This window comes from Papaver somniferum, chromosome 11 (genome assembly GCF_003573695.1).
Source record: "Papaver somniferum cultivar HN1 chromosome 11, ASM357369v1, whole genome shotgun sequence".
NCBI classification, from domain to species: Eukaryota; Viridiplantae; Streptophyta; class Magnoliopsida; order Ranunculales; family Papaveraceae; genus Papaver; species Papaver somniferum.
In genome coordinates this window covers 110,665,862-110,691,165 of record NC_039368.1, presented here as the reverse complement: position 1 = coordinate 110,691,165, position 25,304 = coordinate 110,665,862, and the positions used below count along the sequence as shown (strand labels likewise).

Sequence of the window (25,304 nt, the reverse complement as noted above, 5' to 3'; positions counted from 1 at the left end):
CCAGTTCCATTCCTTCAAGTCAATTTTCAGTCTTTTCATTTTATTCATAAAAACAAAAATAGGATTTCCTTCAAGACATTTCTCCCAAGACTGAGTAATTATATTCAAAAATTCAGGATGAGTTTTCCAAACTTTCAGTGCTCTAAATGAAGTATTCTTAGGCTTTGGGATGTCAGCAGACCCTCCATATAGAGTACTATGATCTGAAATACCTCTACTACCAATTTTGTACCCCCAACTTGAGAACTTTTCTAACCATTTATCATTAAAAACAGCTCTGTCTAGATTGCAAACAATTCTCTTTTTACCAGCTCTATTATTACACCATGAGAATTGCAATCCACTTTTAGGTGCTTGGATCAGACCACAGCTATGAAGACAATTGTTGAATTCCAACATTGATATAAGCATAGGTTTTAGCCCCCCCCCCCCCCCCCCCCCCCCCCCTTCTTTTCCTATTCTCTCATAATAGTATTGAAATCCCCCATTACCAACAATGGCTTGTTTAAAGTACTGGTTGTAACCAAATCATTCCATAAACTTCTTCTATTTATTGTTAAAGATGCAACATGAATACTAGTTATTAAAGAATCTCCTACTTCCACTGTTATTGATTGTTCAGATGAGAGTATTATGTTTGGTTTCTGAATTGAAGAACTCCACATAATCCATATATTACCTTTATTACCATTTCTTGAGTTGTGAATTGCTTCATAATGCATTCCTGATAACTTCAACTTTTTGCAGAAATCTGAAGAGTAATGCACTTTTGGTTCTGCAAGAATAACTAAAGAAGGATTAAAAGATTTTACTAAACTCCTAAGTTTATCTCTGGCCCTTATTCTTCTCAGGCCTCTGAGATTCCAGAAGACTACTTTCATTTAGAAGATTGAGGTTGAGAAGAATTTCTTCTCAAAAACTCTCTTTTTCCACCATTGATCACCAAATTTGCAGTTTGTTGTCTTGTAGTAATTGTGCTCCCATGTATTGTATTCTGTTTAACTTTAGGAACATTTTCACTTGAAGCTTGTCTACTAATTGGAGGTATAATTGTGCTAGTATTATTAATGGCAGGAGCAGCAGCATCTTCCCTTAGTAGCTTCTCCACTGAAAGAGCTGGGAACTAAATATTTGAATTAAAAAATTCATCATTCAATTCCTGTAACACTTGAAATTTACCTGAATTATTAGCTATGTTCTGTGAAGGTTCTACCCCTTGTAAAACTGGAGTACTTGGTATAGAGCTTGGTTCCACTGGCATAAAAGGATTACAGATATCAAAACCCACCTGAGGAATTGTCTTCTTTTTAGTCACTACTCTCTAAACTTACTTAGGTTGTTTCACAGCTCCACTAGATGATGATTCCTGCTCCCTGCTTTTATTTCTACATTCTCCTGTGTAATGACCTACTATCTTGCAATGATAACAAAACTTTGGCCTATTAGGAATATTTACTGCTTGACCAAATATGCCATACTTAGATTTAACACATATTTTGCTAGGAATTTGTTTTGCGAGATCCATTTCCACCAGGATATTTGCATAGTATCTTGCTTCCTTCTTAAGAGTTGTCTCATCTACCTTAACTGGTCTACCCAAAGCCTTTCCAATATTCATCAGAATCTTCTCCTTACAATATTTTATGCTTATCCCAGGAAGTTGGACACAAATATAAGCCGTAGAAGTTTTATGAGTTTCAGGGTTGAAATTCGGTTCCCATTTTCTTAGTTTAAGATATTGTGATTCAACTTCCCAATCTCCATTCCATATTAAGTTCATATATAATTCATTCTCAAGCTTAATAATAAAGTAACCTTTTCCAATTCGAATTAGTTGAAATTTACTTGAAGTTTTCCATTGCCTTCTCAACGATGATTCAGCAACCCAAAATTTGAGCTTAACTAGGTCTAATCGCCCAATCAAACTATATTTCCATTCCTCTAAGCTTTCATCAATATCCTCATCCGGAATGAAGGTCACAAAATCAGAAAAGCTACGATTAAGATCATCAGGTTTTAAAATTTCATCAGATTTTGCAGTAGATCCCGAAAAATCACCTGATTTATTTCCTCTTGATTTAGACATATTTATTGAATTTAATGATAAATAAAGATGGAATTATTAACACCAATCATTGGTAATGAATCGACAAACACCTGAAAAACCTGAATTAATGAAGCAAATTGTGTAGATCGAAGAATTTAATGGAGCTGAGTCGGACCGATTTTTCGCCTGAGTTTAACCGATTCACATAGCTCTTTTCTTTTTATTTTATGCATTCTTTGATGATCTTGACCAAGCCTTGTTTTTTTTCAAAAACTAGTTTAAATTCCTTAAGCTAGTGGAAGAAAAATAGACATTTAGGTCTTGAGAGTTTTAATAAGTGGTGTGGCCTTATTACTTAATAAAAGTGGGATTCAACTCAAGTACTTTAGACTGAATATATACCATATTTCACCCAATATATCTCAAGTTCTTTAGAGAATTTATGTCTCGTGTTTTCATTCCATAGGTGCGGATATTGGGTCTAGTTCAACTGAATAAGATAGTCAATTGGACCGGCAAAGTTCTTGTTGCCATTAAAGTTGATGTGAAAATTGGTTGCTACTACGATACACACATTACATTGTATATATCAACACCTATGACCAGGTTCATTTTCAACTCTTTCATTTATGATGGGAGCTATAATTACATATTAGCTTCATCCCATATTCAGCTGATACCTGTACTTTGGTGTCATTACTACTGGGAAAAAATACATCTTTGTCTCATGATATATGTCCCTTTTCACATGCTTTATATGAGTCATTACGTCTAACCCTTATTACTTCGGGTTCTTTCCATTTTTAATTTTGCTACATTTAGCTTAATTTGAGAAATTTCTTTATCTCAATAGGCCAAGAGAATCTCACTATACATGTCAACCATTTACTTTAGGTTGAATAGATTACTAAAGATAGTTCTCTTGTTGTCATATTTCACCATATACTGGTGTGTTAGTATCATGTATGAAGTACAGAAATGGAAATTTTCTGACTCATATCATCTTTTGTAAGTTCTTCCACAAAATTTGGAATACATGTGATTTTATTTGCAACTTATCTTTTGAAAATACCGACTCTTAATAGTCGAGCCAATGGATTGCATCCCATGGAACATTTCAAGTTTGGGAAGAAAATATCAAGTACACAATGATGGTGTTCAAGTACTTCTAAACCCCAAATAAATACATTGGAATTTAGTTGGTACAACCAATTAAACAAAAGACATCATTCAACTATAGTCAACATCATATTCAAGAGAACAAAATAGTACTAAAACCAAAACTCCTAATGGTCAACAATCACGATTTAAATTGGTTGTTTATGTGATATGGACTTATCTTAAGACAAAAAAAAAACAGAGCTAAACATATTCTCAAAACAAATAAATAAGCCCACTGAGTATTCACTTTTACATACCTCAAACTTTGGTTCCCCCTTTACATAGACATAACCAAAACGTGATTGGTCGTGCACAACAACTGAAACATGCAGAACCGACACAGGAGCTGGAACAAAACAGGATGGATAGGCAGAACCGACACAGGAGCTGGAGCGAACCCGGACAGGCAAAACCGCACAGGAGCTGGAGCGGACCCGAACAGGCAAAACCGCACAGGAGCTGGAACGGAAGATTTCTTCCCTCGTTCTCCTCAGATTTCCTTCCTCTGTCCGCGAACATAAAAGTTCTCATACTCCCCACCGATACAACAAGCAAAAATACAAAAACACAGAAAATTTCTCAGATCCCCAATCCCAATTATATCTGATGTGTCGAAATCAAAAATACAAATTCCCAATTATATCATATTTGAATTGAATGTTGAAACAAAACAAGAAAATTCACTCCTTTCATAAAATTCATGTAAATAGGTGCGTACGGTAGGAGGTCAATGGATTAATCATCGTATTAAAAGAAAACATGTATATCCAGATCTCAATATCAAAATAGGACCACTATAAACAGATAGTCGGTACAGAAAAATTTAGACAAGATACTTATTTTAATCACATGCGATGTGCAGTAATACAAACATCTAAAGTTGGATAAATCAACCGTACAACATACATGGGGTTATTAATTTATTTTAAAATAGGTCCACAAACATCATGGATGCAATCAAATCTGATTAATTTGAACACAGGGGGACGTACCTTTTAAAGCTTTAACGGATCTGATTAAAAGAAGAATGATAGAAGATTAAAAACCTTTTTTCTTTGCGGAAGCCACTGAGCTTATGGTCTTAGGATCTCGTATTTGATTTAGAAAAAGAAACATAGTGAGGATTGAGACATCATTCTATGTGAAAAAAATATATCAACAGATCTAATTTAGCTCCGGCATATCACCTTGCATGATAACGTTTTGCAGTAGAATATTAGGGAATGGGAAAGAAGCAGAGAAAGAGAAGAATTCTATTGATAAGAGTTATATGGTTACATGGATGTTATATCCTCTATATACAAGGAGAGGGTAAAACCAAATGACTCTTGTTTTGGACCGCACATCCATGGGCATGGGCCCTTTAACATCTGGCAGTTATTAGTCGTCATGCTTTAGATTTTCAAAACCGAACGACTGTTCATACTGCATCATCAGACTTCAAGGATTTGAAATTATCTTGACGACCCATTCAATGTTACTTTCAGGGATGAAAATTCGTCGACGATACTCATTCAACGAAGAATGATGTCCTAAGGAAAAAATGAAAAATCATCATGGTGGTTTCCATATTGTTAGAGCATTGCTCGTTTGAACCCACCAAGCGTTGGTATGTCAAGTTTGGTTATCATATTTTAGTGAATTAAAACTCATGTTAAGAGTCGCTTAATTATGTACTAGAGTCAACTTCGTATAGGTTAGCTTGAAAGTATTAGGATTGAGACATTACAAGTATTGCGAAGTCTTGAAGATGTGAAAAAGCAAGGAGCTACAACGACAACAATAATCCTTCCACTTGAGGTTAGTGATATTTGACTTGAACTGTTTCATTCCCTAACGTATCTTTCAAGTCGTGCATATTGAAAACATAACTGCGAAGCATATTTGAACTCTAGATAGACATAGTATTAAGGAATACAATACGCGGTTTATTTCTTAACCATTAAACTTTGTAGATAAGACATCGCCATAATCATTTGAATGCTATTGTGATTATGTATGGGTATGAGGTGAGGATTTCATCCTAGGGAACAATGTTTACATGTGTTCTAAGGAAGTAAGTTCATAAACTTGTTTGTGGACCGAAAAGGAAATTTCCAGGTGTTATTGGTTTTGTTATTCATTTCATATCTTATGAACAACCAAAATATGTGTGATAGAGTATAACCGCTCACAACTTGTTGTGTTCTTGGTAGAACTATTCACAAAGGCCTGACTTATGTATTGGTATAACTTTTATTAGTAAAGCCGACCTTAAGTAATCACCTGTGGTATGATCGGGTTTTGTATGTCTGACTAATTAAAAGGAAAGGGGAACCGATCCTTGTATGGGGTGCATTACATCAAAGGGAACCGATCCTTGTACGGGGTGCAGCAAGGTTTATAGCAGAAAGGGGAACCAATCCTATGGACATGTGCAACACGTTTTTAGGCAAAGGGGAACCGATCCTATGGATATGTGCAACACATATAAGTTAGATACCATATATATGTGGGGATCCGATCCTAGTACCTAGTCAACCGAATTTTTGGAAAGCTAGTGTGACTATGCACATTACTCACATGGAGGTAGAACCGAAACTTGTTTTGGTAGAACCGTAAACCCATGATTGTGATTGAATGTTGATTTGATCAATCACATAGTTCTTGAAAGTCATATGAACCAATTCTAAACTTGTTTGGAAGTGCGGCAAATCGGTTTCAAGGTTGTAAGTGTGAAAGAGAACTTACAAAGTAAAGATGTCGACAAACTTTGAACACGTGTTGTGAATGTTTATTTCTTTAGTTGTTCAAAGATATTCCTTAACTGCTAAGGGAAGAGAATCCCAGGATCGAAACATAAGTAAGTTAAGAATCTTTTAATTAAGGTCATTAATTTCATTTTGTAAGGAAATTACAGAATTAGTAATGTGCATTTACTAATTAGATTTTCTGAGAGATTTCGAGCATTATTTTTGGACAGAACATTTCCAGGAATTATGAAAACCGAATCTGTGATTTAATGAATATCTTGAGAATAGTTTCGGTTTTGGAAATTCCTTGGTTTCCAAACTTCCTTGTCTATAAATACTCGAAGTTTTCCTTTCCAGCAAACTAATCCTTCGTAACAACAAATTTAATCTTTTGTTGTTGTTACTGGTGTAGCCGCCTATTCGGAGAGGAGAGTAACCTAATTAGGCAAAATCTCTTACAGCAGTTTAAAGTCTTCTTTGGGATTGAGAAGCTCTAGCGTGTACCGTTGGTGGGAAACTAGATAATTGCGGTTTATCTTTTGTTTTGGATTGATTTGATTGACTAACGGTGGTTGAAATCTGATTGCACCTAGTTTGTTTATTCTTGAGAATCTTTTCTTCTGATATAAGATTCATTCAAACTAGTTCAGAGTTTCGACGGGGATCTTTAGACTGTTGTTAGTTTTAAAGACGATCTTTTGATAATCCATTGTTAACAGACTCCGTTCTTTGCGTGATTTATCACAAGAGATTCAAGTGATTGTGTGCAGGTTTTTATTGAAGATTTAAGAAGATTTGAAGACATAGAAGATATTGAAGATCTGACTTGGGTTTTATAATCTTTGGTGTTCACAATACTTGTTTCGGTAAAAGAGGATCCAATTAATAATTGGTTTATCCTTGTGGTAGATTAGATTCATTAATTGAGTAGATAGGCATCAACACGGTTCTTCGGATTAAAGGTGTTGTTGGATTAATCTTAAAAGATTACCTTTGGGTGATTGAATATAAGATAAATCTAAGGACCTGACGAAGGAGTTTATGTTGAGATAAGCAGAAGAGCCTTTGTCGGACTCATATCACTTAGTTGAATAGAGTTGATACCAAATAGAACCAAAGGTATTGTTCCAAGTACGTGACTTATTTATAAGTTGGAGGCGTGGGAATACAGAAGGAACTAGGTGAACTATATGGTTAGTTACTTGGTCTCAACTATACGAAGTTAGTGTAATTTTGTGTAGCGGCTTAATCCTGGGAGTATTCAATTCTGGACTAGGTCCCGGGGTTTTTCTGCATTTGCGGTTTCCTCGTTAACAAAATCTTGCTGTGTCGTTTACTTTTATATTCCGCATTATAATTGTTTTATAATAATTAAAGTAAATTACACAAACGTTAATTCCTATTTACTTGACAAGCAATCTTATTGTGTTTGGTTAAGTCCGAACCTTTGTATCAAGTAAACATACTTCGTTGTTGTATTGTCTTGATCTCGTATCCGTAGACGATCATATGAAGTGTGAACCGATTAGTTGTATTGTCTCGACTCAGTCCATAGACAATCACTTTCGGAGAAAGGACTTATAGGTAGAAATTTTTTTAGCTTGAGGTATATTTGGGTAGCCTCGCCTTTTCAAATGGTATCATAGTAGGCAAACACGAAAACGTCTAACAATCTGTGTTTGATGCGATCCAACCTATAAGAATGAATCCAAAGTCTGATTCAATTAATGCAGTTGCAGGATTTGATTACTTTATAAGATCGTGGTGGAAATCATGTATGAAGTATGTAATACTCTTATTCCTAAATCTGTTAGGAATCATGCTTATGTATGTCTTGAGTGACTACATGTTCCTTTGGTTAACATAGGATTATGTATCATTTTGTTGAGTAACAATGATACTAATGCCTATGTAACAGGTTGTATCTTGAAAATGCATAAGATTTCTCTTATGATTTTTGTGCACCATGGATATTATGTTCCTATTAAATATGGAACCTTACATATACTTTGGTCGGCCTACTAAAGTATATACGTGTACATTTTCAGATATAATTCTGTTAGTGTCTCGCCTTCTAGGATGCGATATTGGAAAGTATGTATTCCTTCAAGGAATAAGTTTTCAATTAATAATTTTATTAACAATGGATTGCTTCATGCACCTCACAACTGTTTTAATGAAGCAAGTGATCTTTTGAAATATTATATGGTTTTTGATTCTGATGATATTAACAAATATCATATTTTGTTCAATTTTTTCTCTGCATACTCTAGTAAATTCTTGAATATATTTCAAGTGATATTATCATACTCTGGTAATAATAGAGTACACAGATGTTGGACAAAAACATGAAATCAATCCAAATTAAAGATCCAGTTCATAGAAAACCGGTTTTCCAAAAGAAAGACCTAGATGCAAAATCGGAATTGTTTCCCCACAAGCCACGGTTTCCGATTTTGAGTGTATTTCCTAAAACTAGTTATTTCCGATTTTCGTTGTCCAGTCTTCCTATAAAAGATAATCTCTTGCAATGAATTCGAACATATTGGGGAAGATTGCTCAAAACCGTAACTAGGGTTTCTCATATTTTCGCAAGTATGGGAAAGAGGAAAACAAGAGAAGAGATCTCTGAAATAGAAAAGTTTGTCTTGAATCAACTTTTATCTCCTGAAGAAGTTGAGAACATCAAGAATACACACTTGATCAAAGGAAAGCATGATTTTACAAACTTTGTAGATAGTACATGCTTTGGAAGATATCAAGCCCTGAAGGGAGATAGCTTCACTGAAGAAAAACGATTCGATCCGGATGTTTCAGAAACTAGCTATGTGAACTTTGTTCGAAATCAAATTTGGGGAAATATGTTCGGTTTTGAAAAATACTCTCCTGATACTGTAAGAATCTTTTATGGTAATATTCATAATATAAATCATAAAAATCTTACTTTTAGCACCTTGGTTGGAAGTTCGGTTCTTCATGTTGACAGAAAGATGATATCAGAAGTCATCAACTATAAGGTGAAGGCCATATGATCCCGTGTTCTGAAATTGAGCACGATAATATTTCAAAACTCATTAATGGTAAGAATGTTGAATGGAAAAGGGGAAGAATGATAACCAAAGATGTTCCCTTATACCTAAGGATTTTCGGTAAACTGGCCGTACCAACTCTCTATGCTTGCTCAAGAGATTCCTCTCAATGGAATAGAGATTTTGCTGAATTGGTTTTTACCTCCTTGAAGGCAAGAAACAAATTGATATTTGTGGAATGATTATCAATCAAATATTTAAAATCATTGAATCTCTCAATGTTACAGGATTCCATAGAAATCTTGGATATCCCTGTCTCATCACCAAGTTGTGTGAAAAAGCAATGGGGAACAACTGTGGAGATGAGAAGTTATTAAAACTATCTCTCAAGGAGTCATTAACCGGATGTATGGTGCTCAAAAGGGATCAAGTATCTCACATGATCAAATGTATAGTAATGGAGATCTCATGTTTCACATTTTGCGTCTTGGAAGACAATTGTATTCAGAGACAATTGATGTTTGTATACAAAAATGATCCAGAAACTCTAGAAGGAATCATAGCAATCAATGATGAGTTCCTAAAAGAAGAACAAGAAATTGTGTCTGAAGATGACTCTGATGAGCAAATAAAAAAAGATTAAATCTCTTCTAGAAAAATAGATAGTAGCTTTGATTTATTTCAATAAAGTCTATTATGAATAAAACTATCTTATTATGAATAAAATTATTTGATTAACAATTTTTCTTGTGATAGTTTTCGGTTTACATAGCCTGTGCTTAATTGATTTTATCTTATTGTTATGTATGTTTATGGGATATTTGATTTCGTTTTTACTACCTTAATATTCGATCTCATATATTGTGAACCCTTATGGTTTGGGTGACTTTTTGACTTAGCGGGATTAAGTTCTAGCCCTAGTAGGTAGGATTTATCAAAGGATCACGAGGGATTCTGATAAAAACAATATGTGAAAAAGTCACAATATGTTGAATCGGTTTTGGTTTAGCATAAAAACATATGTGTTTCGGCGGTTTTCAACTTTTGCTTGCAATTGTTAAAACCGGTTTTCAACCTTTCTCTGGTAAAGGTTGAGGTGTGTTGTTATTCTTTTGTTTATGCATAAGGATGACAACGTGGTGATATTTCGATATCAATTCTCCCTGGACGAAGATGCTATCATATTGGAGAAGTGGAAGCGAAATTTGAGGTAACAATCTTGTTAGTTTTGTTTTCCTGTTTAAGAAAAGCTTGAGTTTATATTATATATATTTGTTGCTTTCGCTTAACAATATTTCGGTTCAATTGATATTTATTCCATGATTGTGTGTGGATGTGTGATTCAGTTGGTTCCGGTTAAGAAAAACTATTGTTATCTTGCTTTCTTGTGTGGTATCAAATGTTTAGGCTTACAAAATTTCGGTACAATTGATGTATGTGTGATTCAATTTGTTCTGGTTAAGAAAAACCATTGTTATCTTGCTTTTGTATGGTATCAATTGTTTAGGCTTACAAAATTACGGTGCAATTGCGGTGCTTTTAATGTCTATGTTGTTTCAATTGCTTCCGGTTGAGGTAAATAATTATGCAAGTTGATTTATTTTGGTTTGTATGAATTATTTATGGCTTAACAAAATAATTTGTGTATGGGATGAGTTGTTTAGTCCAATTCGATTCCGGATAAGAAACTAAGTTAATTCTGATCTTAGTTTGTCTTATCAAAGTGAGGTTTCGGTTATTCAAGTCTAATCGAATGCCTAAACAAGGAATGCTAGTTAACTAACCTAGTACTTGTCTTGTTTAAAATTGAAAGGTCTAAGTTTATGGATAATTGAAACCTGATGAGAAAAATGGAGTTTATCTTTATTTTGGTCTTATCGAGTTAATCGGTTGTTTTTGAACAATCGATTTAGCAAATGGAATAATGTGCTTAGTTGTTTTTGGTTTGCTAAACTAAATTGGAAAAATTGTTTCGGACAATTGTTTCCTTGGTAACATATCAAAATAAGAATACTTGTAGTTTCAGTTTTGATATTGGTTATCAGAACGTGATGTGTGGAACCCTCGTGCCTAACTCTACAGGTTTGCAAGTCTATTCTGAGATTTGTAAGATTCTTTTCGTGTTGTCCTTTATTTTTTCGTTTCTTTGTCATTTTTGTGACAAAAAGGGGGAGAAATATATGGAGTAAACAGGTGATGCTGGCATTGATTTTATATTGATTGGCATCGCTAGGGAAAAGAACATTGGTACTTGAATGTTTTAACTAACGAGAGAGTGAAAGCACAGACTAAGGGGGAGTAACATGTCATATAAAATGGTTTAACAAAGACGTGCGAATTTAATATCTACATATCTTCCTTAGGGGGAGTATTAGCTTTGTTATTATAATGTCAACAACGGAATTTTCAAGGATTGAATATAAGCAGTTTTACTGTGTTGTTGAATCGGGAATCAAGCGGATTGTAATGAACTCTTGTAATTTGTTTATACATATGATGTAAGAGTTTTGTCACTAAAATTGACAAAGGGGGAGATTGTTAGAGCATTGCTCGGTTGAACCCATCAAGCGTTGGTATGTCAAGCTTGGTTGTCATATTTTAGTGAATCAAAACTCATGTTAAGAGTCGCTTGATGATGTACTAGAGTCAACTTCATATAGGTTAGCTTGAAAGTATTAGGATATGAGACATTACAAGTATTGATAAGTCTTGAAGATGTGAAAAAGCAAGGAGCTACAACGACAACAATAATCCTTCCACTTGAGGTTAGTGATATTTGACTTGAACTGTTTCATTCCCTAACGTATCTTTCAAGTCGTGCATATTGAAAACATAACTGCGAAGCATATTTGAACTCTAGATAGACATAGTATTAAGGAATACAATACGCGGTTTATTTCTTAACCATTAAACTTTGTAGATAAGACATCGCCATAATCATTTGAATGCTATTGTGATTATGTATGGGTATGAGGTGAGGATTTCATCCTAGGGAACAATGTTTACATGTGTTCTAAGGAAGTAAGTTCATAAACTTGTTTGTGGACCGAAAAGGAAATTTCCAGGTGTTATTGGTTTTGTTATTCATTGCATATCTTATGAACAACCAAAATATGTGTGATAGAGTATAACCGCTCACAACTTGTTGTGTTCTTGGTAGAAATATTCACAAAGGCCTGACTTATGTATTGGTATAACTTTTATTAGTAAAACCGATCTTAAGTAATCACCTATGGTATGATCGGATTTTGTATGTCTGACCAATTAAAAGGAAATGGGAACCGATCCTTGTAAGGGGTGCAGTACATCAAAGGGAACCGATCCTTGTATGGGGTGCAACAAAGTTTATAGCAGAAAGGGGAACCGATCCTATGGACATGTGCAATACATATAAATTAGATACCATATATATGTGGGGAACCGATCCTAGTACCTAGTCAACCGAATTTTTGGAAAGCTAGTGTGACTATGCACATTACTCACATGGAGGTAGAACCGAAACTTGTTTTGGTAGAACCGTAAACCCATGATTGTGATTGAATGTTGGTTTGATCAATTACATAGTTCTTGAAAGTCAGATGAACCAATTCTAAACTTGTTTGGAAGTGTGGCAAATTGGTTTCAAGGTTGTAAGTGTGAAAGAGAACTTACAAAGTAAAGATGTCGACAAACTTTGAACACGTGTTGTGAATGTTTATTTCTTTAGTTGTTCACAGATATTCCTTAACTGCTAAGGGAAGAGAATCCCAGCATCGAAACATAAGTAAGTTAAGAATCTTTTAATTAAGGTTATTAATTTCATTTTGTAGGGAAATTACAGAATTAGTAATGTGCATTTACTAAATAGATTTTCCGAGAGATTTCGATCATTATTTTTGGACAGAGCATTTCCAGGAATTATGAAAACCGAATCTGTGCTTTAATGAATATCTTGAGAATATTTTCGGTTTTGAAAATTCCTTGGTGTCCAAACTTCCCTGTCTATAAATACTTGAAGTTTTCCTTTCTAGCAAACTAATCCTTCGTAACAACAGATTTACTCTTTTGTTGTTGTTACTGGTGTAGCCACCTATTCAGAGAGGAGAGTAACCTAATTAGGCGAAATCTCTCACGGCCGCAGTTTAAAGTCTTCTTTGGGATTGAGAAGCTCTACCGTGTACCGTTGGTGGGAAACTAGATAATTGCGATTTATCTTTTGTTTTCGATTGATTTGATTGAATAATGGTGGTTGGAATCTGATTGCACCTAGTTTGTTTATTCTTGAGAATATTCTCTTCTGATATAAGATTCACTCAAACTAGTTCAGAGTTTCGACAGGGATCTTTAGACTGTTGTTAGTTCTAAAGACGATCTTGTGATAATCCATTGTTCACAGACTCCGTTCTGTGCGTGAATGATCACACGAGATTCAAGTGATTGTGTGCAGGTTTTTGTTGAAGATTTAAGAAGATTTGAAGACAAAGAAGATATTGAAGATCTGACTTGGGTTTTATAATCTTTGATGTGCACAATACTTGTTTCGGTAAAAGAGAATCCAATTAATAATCGGTTTATCCTTGTGGTAGATTGGATTGATTAATTGATTTGGATTAAAGGTGTTGTTGGCTTAATCTTAAACGATTACCTTTGGGTGATTGAATATAAGATAGATCTAAAGAACTGACGAAAGAGTTTATTTTGAGATAAACGGAAGAGCTTTGTCCGACTCATATCACTTGGTTGAATAGAGTTGACACCAAACAGATTTGTTGTTCCTTTACTGTTTGGAATACGAACCAGAGGAATTGTTCCAAGTACGTGACTTATTTATAAGTTGGAGGCGTGGGAATACAGAAGGAATTAGGTGAACTATAAGGTTATTTACTTGGTCTCAACTATACGAAGTTAGTGTAATTTTGTGTAGCGGCTTATCCTGAGAATATTCAATTATGGACTAGGTCCCGGGGTTTTTTCTGCATTTGCGGTTTCCTCGTTAACAAAATCTTGTTGTATCATTTATTTTTATATTCTGCATTATAATTGTTTTATTATAATTAAAGTAAACAATTATGGACTAGATCCCGGGGTTTTTTCTGCATTTGCGGTATCCTCGTTAACAAAATCTTGTGGTGTCATTTACTTTTATATTCCGCATTATAATTGTTTTATTATAATTAAAGTAAATTACACAAACGTTAATTCCTATTTACTTGATAAGCAATCCTATTGTGTTTGGTTAAGTCCGAACCTTTGTATCAAGTAAACATACTTCGTTGTTGTATTGTCTCGATCTCGTATCCATAGACGATCACACGAAGTGTGAACCGATTAGTTGTATTGTCTCGACTCAGTCCATAAACAATCACTTTCGGAGAAATGACTTATAGGTAGGAAAAGTTTTAGCTTGAGGTATATTTCGGTACCCTCGCCTTTTCACATATAACTACAATTTCAATTTTTTAAACCTAATTTGACATTCAAACAACATAATAAAGTAGTGGGTTGAGTTTATAGCATCACTTATTTTCTTAATCTCGTCAGTTCTTCAAGTTCCAAGATTTCTTCTTCACCAATTGATTTATTTTTTCGCTTGTAACGTTGCATCGTTTTTCTAATTTAAGGGTCACCAGTAGGTTTTCAAGTCTCTTTGACACACTAAACTTGTTTGAAATAATTAATCGACAATTACAGACGAATTAATCGACAAAGGGAAGAAAAAGAAAGAGTGGTCGGTAGGTTAGAAAAGGGAGAATAAAATGAATGATAAAAAACGTGGGGCTATTTTTATTTAGGATTTAAGCAAGGGAATTTAAGTGGACCTTATATCAGGTCCATTTAAATTCATGTAGCTCCCAATTAGTTTACATAATACCAGAATGACGAGTCAATCAAAGGGTTTTTTTGTTTTTGTTTTTTAAATTGAAAATTACTAGAAGCTGGTTGAAATCCTAATACCACGCTGGACACCGATTCCCATATGAATAGCAAGTTATATCCTATGAAATAGAAAACTGTCAACTCGCATTGGCGTTATGACTAGCCAAATAATTCCTAAGCCTTTTCAAATAAAAGTTTATATCTACAGTGACTTCACTCAAGATGGAAAAGCCTAGATACCAAACCTGTAGTCACGAGAGATGTACTTATGATTCTTGCGTTTACAGGTGATCCTCGTGGAGATAGCTTGTCCGGGGATAAAGTTACGAGTGCGTCTGCTTATGAAATGGGGAGGCATAGGGGTGAGCATTTGGCCCGTAATCCGCAGATTTAACCGAGACCAACGGTTTATTTGCGGATGGATGCCCGGATCATTTGTTAATAGGTTGGATGCGGATGGAATTTTTGAAATCCAAAGGATTACGGATCGGGTCCGGATGCAACTTTGAAAATCCGTTGGACATCCATATCCGTTAAGTTAAGTGCATTTATATAGTTCTAAAAATTACTATGGATCATTTAGGAATTCTAAAGGTGTTTGTTTGGGGTGTTGTACATGGTATTTTTATCTTCCTATACATATATAGGATATGTAGGTTCCATGAGGAGTTATTTTGTGTTAGCTTTATTTTCTTTATTATAAATTTTAACTAATATAAATCCATTGGATTATCCGAATCCAATCCGTTCATCCGTGTATCCATTGGATGCAAATCCGTAGGATGTGGATTGGATGCTGATGCCAAATTTGAAATCCGTAATGTATTGAATTGGACGCGGATGAGATAAAAACCGGTCCATACCGGCCCATGATCACCCCTACGCAGGCACACTTTTCTAATTTATTACTGCTCTTTTTCTTTGGGCCTGAGCCTCTTTTCCCGCCTGGATGTGGCCCAGAAGAAATTTAAGTGCATTGAAATTATAACACGTACGCATATCCAGAAACTTCTGAGCGACCTCTTTTTCTTATATAACCTTCTCTGAGATCAATCAATTTGCAACTGAGATAGACGGAAAAGAGGAGGTAAAGATTATTGAAATTTCTGGTTGCTGCCAATCGAATCAAAATAAGTAGATGTTGTTTGATACTATTATGAATTTAATTCATGTGATTCCTATTAGATTAATGAGAATCCTTGATGTTAATCTTTCATTGCAGATGTACGCAAGAAGGTCAAGGTATTCGCGCTCTCGATCTCCATATGACCGATATAGTAGGTCTGTTTCGAGATCGGTATCAAAATCCAGGTCGAGGAGTCGATCTAGGTAATTATTTTGTTTCTGAATATTGTGACAAATTTTCCCGTGGTATTAGATTATATGTTGTTGATTTTCCAGTTGATTTGATTTGGTTTTGTTTGAAATTTGAAATGGTTTTCAGGAGTGTGGAAAATCCTGGTAATAATCTCTATGTCACCTGTTTATCCCCTCGGATTACGAAGAAAGAATTGGAGAAACATTTCTCAAGTGAAGGAGGAAAGGTAATATTTGTTTCATTCCTTAGGGTTTTGCTTACGTGATTTATTTTGATCACATCCACACCCTGTTTGATTGCAAAAACATGCTATATTGTTTTCCAACATAAACCATAAAGCTATATTGTTATTTAGATGTTGGTGAATAGCAACTCGCCTTGATTATCCGTATACCCATTGCGAACACCCATCCAGGTAGTCATTTCGTTGTGGAAACACCCTCAGGTTACTTCAAATATGTGCTCATGCACATATTGGTGTATAATATAGATGACATACACAGGTCCTGCCTTGAAATTCTCAGTTGTTGAAGGTGTTTGGTATTGGTAGGCCTAGGAGTTGTGTTATTCAAGGATTAATGGTTTATATCTCTGAATTATATTGGCTTTGTTTTCTAGATTGATGTAGCTTCTTTACATATATAAGTATGTGTTGCTCATATTGATGTGTTTTTGACTTTCCAGGTGGTAGACATCCACCTTGTGGTTGATCCTCGTACCAGGGAGTCTCGTGGGTTTGGATTTGTGACTATGTCCAATGTAGAGGAAGCTAATCGCTGCCTTAAATATCTAGATCGTTCAGTCCTAGAAGGTCGTGTCATCACTGTGGAAAAGGTAGTTAGTTTCACCAGATTGTTAACTGCGGTTATATTAACCTTAATTGTGTATATATCCCATGTTTTTGTTTCTTTTATGTTTAAATGTTGAGATATCTTTTCCATGTGAAGTTTTCTTGGTAGCAGGTGGCTGTGTAGCAGCTCTTCATCAAACTTCAAAAGCTCTTTCACAAATTAAACAAATCAAATCAGATCAAAACAACTCATCAAGCAAATATCAGACTATATAACTAGAGGGTTGTATGCCCTGTGATTCTTTTACAAATTGATCATTTCAGATTTCATTTATTGTTATTTACTTTTTGGCATGCTCATCTAGTATCTAGTGTTGTGTTGCTATAGCCCGTTCTAGGTTTTCAAGTTGTTTCTTCAAACAAAATGAGATAACAATAGCTGGTGATTCAAATACAGGCAAAGAGACGAAGGGGAAGAACACCAACCCCTGGCAGGTATCTTGGACCTAGAAGTGCCCATGGTGAGAGCCTCTCCTTGTATTGATGATATCTGTAGCATCGTTTAAGCGTTGTTTTATTGCTTGAAGTAGTGTTTAACTCCAAGTTTATTTACTATTGTCTTGATGCAGTGCGCCGTCGATCTTGTAGCTACTCTTCACGCAGTAGGAGTCGTTCCAGATCTCCTCGTTACTCCTCAGAGACAGACAGGGAAATATCACACTCTCCTGACAGGCGCAGGTATTCCAGGTCTCGTTCCCCATACAATAGATCTCCAGACGGCAGGGGCGAGAGATCTTACATGGCACATTCACGCAATCGCTCTGTGACTCCCTATTCTGGAAGGCATGATCAGTCTTACTCCCCATATTATCATAGAAGAAGACACGATCGTTCTGTGACTCCATATATGAGAAGGCATGATCGATCGTACTCACCCTATCGCTACAGAAGAAGACGTGACCGTTCAGTATCTCCTTATTATAGAAGGCGTGATCGTTCTGTTTCTGCTTCTCCCAGTCGTGGAATTTCTGCTTCTCCCCGTCGTGGAAGGCATTATCGTAGAGGCTCATTGTCGCCCCGTTCCAGAAGGCAGTACAACTCTCCTTACACATCCTCTTCCAGTCGGAGTGTTTCACTGAGGGGTAGGAGGAGCTCAAGGAGAAGCTACTCTCGCAGTGCATCTCCCATATTGAGAAAACACAGGAAAAGCTTCTCCCCCAGCCCACGTCGAGGGCAAAGTAGGAGCTCACGGCATTATTCTCCTAGTGCATCACCACCACCTAGGTCAAGGAGTGGCAGTTTGTCCTCACGCTCAAGATCTGCTTCATCGGGGTCAAGATCTCCTACACCTGTGTGATGCTGAGGAAAATTCCGCACTGAATTGTGGAAGCATTTACCATATCTTTAAGCAGGCAAACTTTGAAAGTAGTAAAGTGGTGAATTGATTGCTTTGGAGTCCATCCATCTGTGTGCGTGTAGTGTCCCAGCTTAGTTTTATTTACAGATGTTATGTTTAAAATGTAGCCTTTCTTTCTGCATGAATTTATCCATCTTTGTTTGCTGAATGTTTGTTCCATACCCGGAAAGTTTGAAAGGAAACTCGGAAAGAATCTTGAACAGGGTTACAGTCTTTCACGGGGGACAGGACACGGTTCTTGGTATTCTAACTTTCTAACACCAAGATGTAAAACAAGTTTCATACCATCTGCTGCCCATATTTCAGCCACATCGTTATTTGTCATGTATATACTTTGCAAAAACTGCCAAGAAAAGACCATTATCTGAGCGAAGAATGCCGCAATTTTGGCCACATCGCATAAATCGTCATATCAGTTACATCATTCGCCTCCAGCGCATACCCACTTCTCACTCGGCCATAGTAGTTGCCACATCCAAAGTGAAGTCCTATAAATCATAAGATCGGTCGCCTCCAGCGGCCACCTGTCGCTGGTTATCCAGAGCCTTTTGGGATCGATCCGCACCAAGCTTCAGAGACTATTTGGGCCATCAATTTTGGCCACCAATGGTGTTTCCGGAGAATAATAATAATCATGAAGCAAATGTCTAAAGGCAAACAGATTGAAAAAGATTTACTTGTTTGATGTTAACTGGACAAATGTGATTAAATATGTAAGCACAGCCCGTATGCAAAATCCTCCGATCTTTTGTATTAATTTTGGGGCCTTTGATGGTACTTATGGGTGATGAACTGATGATAATTTCATATAGGATCTTGTCTCCTCATGTGCCAAGAAAAATATAAGATAGGAAATTCTTCTTATATAGATTGAAGTGAGAACTACTACTAAATAGCATACAAATGGAAATAGGCAAGCTTGACGCCTCCATTACAGTTTCAGATTTTTGTTGGGATTTTATTTCTTTAGCAAATGAATGTAAGAAAGAGCAACAGCCATCATTGGCTTTAACTTTAGGGTACTGGGCATGCCTTGATGTTCCAAATTTCCTTTGCGTACTGTGCAATCGTCCTGTCGCTGCTGAATTTACCACTGCCTGCGGTGCTCAAGATGGACATCCTTAGCCATTTTTTCTTGTCCCTGCAAAATAATACAGCGAAAACACAAAGAGGTAAATGAAATCCTAATCGTTATTTTCATTTTCCATAGAATCATAAGAACCCTTATCAGAGCTCAAGATGGCTGAACACAATGACTAAATTGGAAAAATAGAAGAGGAGAGCAGTTGTTGATGTTCTTACTTATAAGCTTCATCCACCTTGGCCTGAGCATCCATGTAGCTTGCGAAGTCGTGACCGACCAAGAAGTAATCACCCCGACCGTAACCAGTGTTCCCTTCCAAAGAGTCAAGAAGCGGGTTATAGTCATAACTACCAAATGCGCCGCTTCTTATATATTCCTTGGACTCTTCGAAACGGGGATCAGGCTTGAACTGCAAGGTAAATAACGAAAATGTTGTTAGGAGATTTCTTGTTGCTCCACCAACCTGTTTTAGAGTAAGAAAAGATATCAAATTTTCTTACCAGCCCATTTTCTCTATCCTTGCGCAGTTTCGGGACTTCATCAGCCGTGGCGCCAAAGAGGAAGAAGTTATCTTCTCCAATTTCCTCTCTTATTTCTACATTAGCCCCATCTAGTGTTCCAATTATGAGACAACCATTCAGTGAAAACTTCATGTTGCTTGTACCACTAGCCTCCATGCCTGCTGTACTGATATGCTGTGATAATTCACTCCCTGGAATGAGCATTTCAGCAACAGATACATTGTAGTTCGGAACAAAAACAACCTGCACATTCATAAATTTTTGAGTTCATGGATACAAGTTCAACCGTTAAAATTTTCCTGAGAGATGTTAAGATAGCAAAACTGGTGATTTTGAGAAACTGAAGACTTGGGAATATTTCCTGCATCTAGGGAGGAGAAGAAGAAAGGAAGGAAGGTAACCCTATGAAAAACTGGACTGTACCTTCAAATATTTATTGACCTCAGGATCACTATTGACCACGGCCCCAACATCGTTCACCAACTTCACTATTCTTTTGGCATTTGTATATGTTGCAAATGCCTTTCCTCCAATCATGATGGTGCGAGCTGTTGTCTTGGCCCGTTCCTCAGAGCTCATTTCCTGTAAACAATCAATATTAGGTGTCATTCAACGCTTCCTCAAACTGGAAGGTAGACTTTTCTGTTTCCTTTTTTGAGCTAACTGTGGTTGGAATGTCAAACGGAAGTAATAATGGTCCCCAAATAGCGCTAACTTGTAACCATGATGTTTACTTTCATACCTTTAGCTTCTTGTATCTATAAACTGCACCCAAAATGTTCATCAGCTGCCTCTTGTACTCGTGAATGCGCTTAACTTGTATGTCAAAGAGGCTGTCAGGGTCAATGGTCAAACCGGTCACCTGTAATATGTAATCTGCTAAGCGGCGTTTATTAGCCATCTTTGCTGATGCCCACTCAGCTTGCAACTCCGTGTTATCAGCAAACTGGTTGACACATTGTAGTTGCAAATCGTCATTGGAGTACAAAACCTTTTATGACAACAAGAACTAGGGAATTAATCTAAAACATTATAGTGAAAATATGTACTTGGCGAAGTTTAACAAGAAGATCAAGGTTGGTAACCCATTCGTCAGTTTTCAACCATTTGGTGATTATGCTGCTGAGCTCAGGGCTGCAAAATCGGAGCCACCTGCGAGGAGTAATGCCATTGGTCTTATTCTGGAACTTGGTAGGCCATATAGAGACATAGTCCACAAATAACTCCGCCTTCAATATGTCACTATGTAACTGGGCGACACCATTTACCTACAGGAATTTTGAAGCATTCTTTCAACTTAGAACTTTTTGGAAGCCAAGAGATATACATCAGTTGTTAAAAATAGAGAGACCATGCATGTAAGTGGGGTAGAAGGAAATTATACCGTGTGTGCAGAAACCACACACATATTTGCCATCCGCACAACTGGCTTTTGTGGGTTGTTATCCAGAATGCGCAGGCTGGAGAGCTTGCTTTCAAGGTCAGATCGAGTAGAAGATACCATCGCCATAAACTGCAAAAGGAAACAAGAATCTCTAAAAACGCTGTGCATGTCGTATATAGAAAAAAAAGTAGTAAGAGAAATAAGAGGAGGAGGTGGTGACATACACGCTTATCAATTTCTTCAATGATTTCCATATGGCGAGGGAGAAGTTTCTTCATGACAACCTGTGACCATTTCTCTAGTGCTTCGGGAAGAACTGTATGATTGGTGTAAGCAATTGTCCTAGTTCAAGAAAATCCTCGACTTAGTCTCATGAATTTCCATTTAATAATATAGTAAGAATTTTTTTTTGTCGAAGGGTAACTAACTTTTCCAATCTACTTGTTAAGTTGCAGTTCACAAGAGAAAGATAAGGCCAGGCAACCGTTTGACATACTTAGTTGTTATATCCCAAGCTTCGTCCCAGCCAAGTCCTTCTACGTCCATTAGCAGACGCATCAGTTCTGGAATAGCGAGAGTAGGATGAGTATCATTCAGTTGTACTGCCACTTTGGTAGGAAAGTCAGACCAATTCCATGAGCCCTTCTCATCTCTCCTTTCCTTGAATCGGGCAATAATGTCCTGTAAAAGAACTTTTCAGTAAGGAATCAACCAAAATCATCACGAATGACAAACATTTTTCTAACTGGTGCTATGGGGGACTCTGGAATGGCGAGGAAGTGATAGATATCCTTCAAATCCAGATAGCCTCTACATTCAGAAAGTACAAATACGGAAATAAATGTAGTGCTGACAAGAGGCTGAGATAAATTTACCTGAAGTGAGGCACTGCAGAGGAAAAACTGTTGTTTCAACCTTAAAAGCTTTCCATTTTCAGTAGCATCACCAGGATACAGAACTGCACAAATCTGCAACAGACAATTGATTGGAGTTTCAGTCGGATTGGATAGACAATCAATTGTCACATATACAACTAGTGGAGAAGAACTTCCAATAAAGTTTACTAGGTTATACATTCTTTTTCTGCAGGCAGGTAATCACTCGCCCACTCAAAAAATTGAATTTCAAATGATATAACAGAGAGCACCAGTAACAACAGTTGAAGGTTAAGGGGTTTATATCTGACCTGCTGAGATTTTGAATGAAGCTGAGCTGCAGTTTCATATTGCCCATCATTAAACTGAAATAAGTCAAAATCCTGAGCGACAGCCTTTGCATCCCATAGACGAAGACTATTAGTGTTTTTTGTCTTGTATCCGGGAATCGGGACATCATATGCCAAAGCCTGAATGACCTCTCCTCCAACCAATTTTCGACTGAAGACACACAAACACAAGAAACTCAATTGATGTTCGAAAGAGGTAAAAAATTTACAGTGAACAGTAAGAATAATCTGTCATACCCGACATTTATATAGTAAGTAAATGCTCTTCCACAATGAGAATTATAACTCCATTATAAATGCAAATCATATATACAATTCTTATCATTTAATTACAGTATTTTTTTTCAACAATCATGCGAACGTATTAAGAAGTTAAACATAACAGACTTACAATCCAGTATGTGTAACCTCAACATGTCCAAAGAATGTGATAGGAAACACAATATCATGCCTCACAACTTCCCAAGGGCTAAATTTCTGCAACACCGACCACAAATCACCAATCAAAACGATTTTGAGATTTTAAAAAATAGTTAACACAAGTTGAGGCTAAGAATACACACCTCTAGCCAATCTTCAGCAGTCTCTTCTTGGCCTTCCTTGGAGATTCTCTGCTTAAACAGCCCATATCTGTATCTTAAACCATAACCCCAGGCAGGTAAATTCAAAGTCGCCATGGAGTCCAGAAAACATGATGCTAGCCTTCCCAAACCACCATTTCCTAATGCTGCATCTTTCTCCTACAGTCATGTGAACCAGTACACGTAACAACCGATTAATTTACGACCAAAAATGCGATTGACATAAATGAATAGACGATTAATACACATACCTGTTCACGAATGTTTTCGAGATCATGTCCTAATTTATTAAGAGCATCAGCATATGCATCTTGTAGATTGAGGTTCCCGATTGCATTAGTTAAAGCTCGTCCTTGAAGATACTCCATGGATAAGTAATACGTTTGTTTTGGATCAACCTCGTGGTAGTGTTCGTAAGTCTCATTCCATTGCTACAACAACAAAATAAATCAATTCACACAATTGAAATCTTTTGATTAAAAAACATTTGAGAATGAGTTTGCGGGATTTACTTGGACGAGTCGATCACGAACACTGTCAGCGGTAGCGTAGTAAGCTTGTTCAGGTTGGAATTTGAAAGGGGAGAAATGAGGAGTGAATTTTGCATGGTAATTGATGTTTGATGCTATTTCTGATGGTTTCTCGGCTAATGGATTTGAAACGGCCGGAATCTTTGTAGAATCGGTACCATTCGTCGACATTTTCACTGAAAAATAAACAAGAAAAAAAGTATCTTATCAGAGAGGAATTGAAATGAGAATCCACAATTACAATGGTTTTGTGAGAGAAATTGAGATAACTTACAGATGAGGAAGAAAAGAGGAAGCTGTGTGTTGTAGATCCACACACAAAGAGCTTGAACCCTGAATGAAGTTGGAGTTAAAATCAAGTTAAAGTGTCTTTCTGTTAATAAAGGGAGTGAGTGATTTTAGAGAGGAGAGAGACAGTGGGAGTGAGCGAGTGAATGAGAGGAGTCACGAGAGATGATGATAAGGAAGACACGTGAGAGAGGTGCAACTAATGCACGCCAAGTGTCCGCTTTTTCACTCCATTCTTAAAGTTTAAAAACCCTTGTAGCCTTTTGGAGACGAAAAAAGAAGTTAAATATTGCGTTTCTCCATAAATAAAATACAGGAGTAAAATATTTTTGCTTAGTAACAAGTTAATATTTTTCCAGGTTAAATTGAAGTCTATGCCATTTAATTGGGGCCTATAACTATATCACAAAACAGGATCATTCGGAAGTAATTTGTAGAAATTTCTTATCCATTATTTATGTTAATACTTAATATGCCCTTACTAAATTAGTGATGATTAACTAAGTTAATTTTTGTTAAATTAATAAGTGTTTGAGTGGGATTATAATGCTTGGATTGGAGTAGAAATTCATTTTTCTTTTTTAAGGATTGGAGGGAAAGAAGTGGAGGGAAAAAAGGAAAACTATGATTTTTGATTTTCTTAACAAAAATGAAAGAATATAGTGATGATGAAGACTCTAGTAGTGATGAAGAGGTGGATGCATCGGATTATCATGATTTCGATCCTACCGAATTGGAAAATTTGTTGAATGAAGAAGACAAAGTGAACCAAAGAATGCTTGGGGATATTATTCAAGCACAAGAACAATTTCGTCGGGAAGAAGAAGGTGATAATGCTCTTAATAAACAGGTATGAGTTGTAACGATCTACAAACATGTATTTGCATGTCCCAATCGCTCAAAAAAGGAAAAAATTTCAAACTTTTAACCCAGAATCGGTTTATTCGATAACACTACATAAACCGATTCTGGGTAAAATCCCCAAATTCGGATCTACAATCGGTCTTTGTTAGTCACCATATAACCCGATTGTAGTATATTTTTTGTCTCCTTTGGTATGTGACCAGAATCGGTTTTTGTTGGTGATGTTAATAATCCGATTTCTTCACTTAAATAATCACGTAGAAAACACAAAGTTGAAAATCGGTTTATTTTCGTGTATATATAAACCGATTTTAAAGTTCCAGAAGAAATGTGAACAATAATCGGATTATACGACACTAGAAGTGAACCGATTATGGACTTAGATTTTTTTTCGACAATTCTTCAATCGGTCTTTATAGTTGCACATATACACCAATTACTTGGAATCGGTTTAATCGACTGTAACATATAAACCGA

General features: G+C 36.2%; 3 protein-coding genes across 7 annotated transcripts; 1 reads left to right on the top strand and 2 right to left on the bottom strand.

The window, feature by feature from the left end:
• Positions 1-877: 877 nt before the first annotated feature.
• LOC113324912 lies at positions 878-2,086 on the bottom strand. The gene is made up of 2 exons (XM_026573187.1): positions 1,346-2,086; positions 878-1,123 (listed from the first exon to the last, which is right to left on the bottom strand). The coding sequence occupies exons 1-2, from the start codon at positions 2,084-2,086 to the stop codon at positions 878-880; spliced, it is 987 nt and encodes a 328-aa protein (XP_026428972.1).
• A 13,747-nt stretch (positions 2,087-15,833) lies between these two features.
• LOC113321629 (serine/arginine-rich splicing factor SR45a-like) lies at positions 15,834-18,552 on the top strand. 5 transcript variants are annotated; one of them, XR_003346809.1, is made up of 7 exons: positions 15,834-15,912; positions 16,048-16,154; positions 16,270-16,369; positions 16,828-16,977; positions 17,106-17,216; positions 17,391-17,454; positions 17,563-17,956. XR_003346809.1 is itself a non-coding variant. In XM_026569530.1 (6 exons), the coding sequence occupies exons 2-6, from the start codon at positions 16,048-16,050 to the stop codon at positions 18,288-18,290; spliced, it is 1,149 nt and encodes a 382-aa protein (XP_026425315.1). In that variant the 5' UTR covers positions 15,834-15,912; the 3' UTR covers positions 18,291-18,552. The 5 variants fall into 5 exon arrangements, 2 of the variants coding, with proteins under 2 accessions (XP_026425315.1, XP_026425316.1); XR_003346808.1 differs by having other exon boundaries at positions 17,091-17,216; XR_003346810.1 differs by having other exon boundaries at positions 15,879-15,955; positions 17,091-17,216.
• Positions 18,553-19,135: 583 nt separating this feature from the next.
• Positions 19,136-24,096, bottom strand: LOC113321628 (alpha-glucan phosphorylase, H isozyme-like). Its single transcript, XM_026569529.1, has 16 exons — positions 23,950-24,096; positions 23,658-23,851; positions 23,397-23,576; positions 23,128-23,304; positions 22,956-23,041; positions 22,526-22,715; positions 22,215-22,307; positions 21,836-22,020; positions 21,564-21,681; positions 21,340-21,468; positions 21,005-21,223; positions 20,698-20,901; positions 20,379-20,537; positions 19,935-20,198; positions 19,653-19,843; positions 19,136-19,491 (listed from the first exon to the last, which is right to left on the bottom strand). The coding sequence occupies exons 2-16, from the start codon at positions 23,844-23,846 to the stop codon at positions 19,365-19,367; spliced, it is 2,511 nt and encodes an 836-aa protein (XP_026425314.1). The 5' UTR covers positions 23,847-23,851; positions 23,950-24,096; the 3' UTR covers positions 19,136-19,364.
• Positions 24,097-25,304: the final 1,208 nt, after the last annotated feature.

Excerpts from the sequence above, each read along its gene's own strand:
- LOC113324912 (XM_026573187.1), bottom strand. The coding sequence starts at position 2,086 with ATGTCTAAATCAAGAGGAAATAAATCAGGTGATTTTTCGGGATCTACT. Across the intron at positions 1,124-1,345 it reads AATCATCATCTAGTGGAGCT|TTCCCAGCTCTTTCAGTGGA; the intron begins GTGAAACAACCT and ends TCAAATATTTAG.
- LOC113321629 (XM_026569530.1), top strand. The coding sequence starts at position 16,048 with ATGTACGCAAGAAGGTCAAGGTATTCGCGCTCTCGATCTCCATATGAC. Across the intron at positions 16,155-16,269 it reads AGGTCGAGGAGTCGATCTAG|GAGTGTGGAAAATCCTGGTA; the intron begins GTAATTATTTTG and ends AATGGTTTTCAG. Across the intron at positions 17,455-17,562 it reads TGGACCTAGAAGTGCCCATG|TGCGCCGTCGATCTTGTAGC; the intron begins GTGAGAGCCTCT and ends GTCTTGATGCAG.
- LOC113321628 (XM_026569529.1), bottom strand. The coding sequence starts at position 23,846 with ATGTCGACGAATGGTACCGATTCTACAAAGATTCCGGCCGTTTCAAAT. Across the intron at positions 22,716-22,955 it reads GAGGTTACACATACTGGATT|TCGAAAATTGGTTGGAGGAG; the intron begins GTAAGTCTGTTA and ends GTGTGTCTTCAG. Across the intron at positions 20,199-20,378 it reads AGGTCAATAAATATTTGAAG|GTTGTTTTTGTTCCGAACTA; the intron begins GTACAGTCCAGT and ends ATGAATGTGCAG.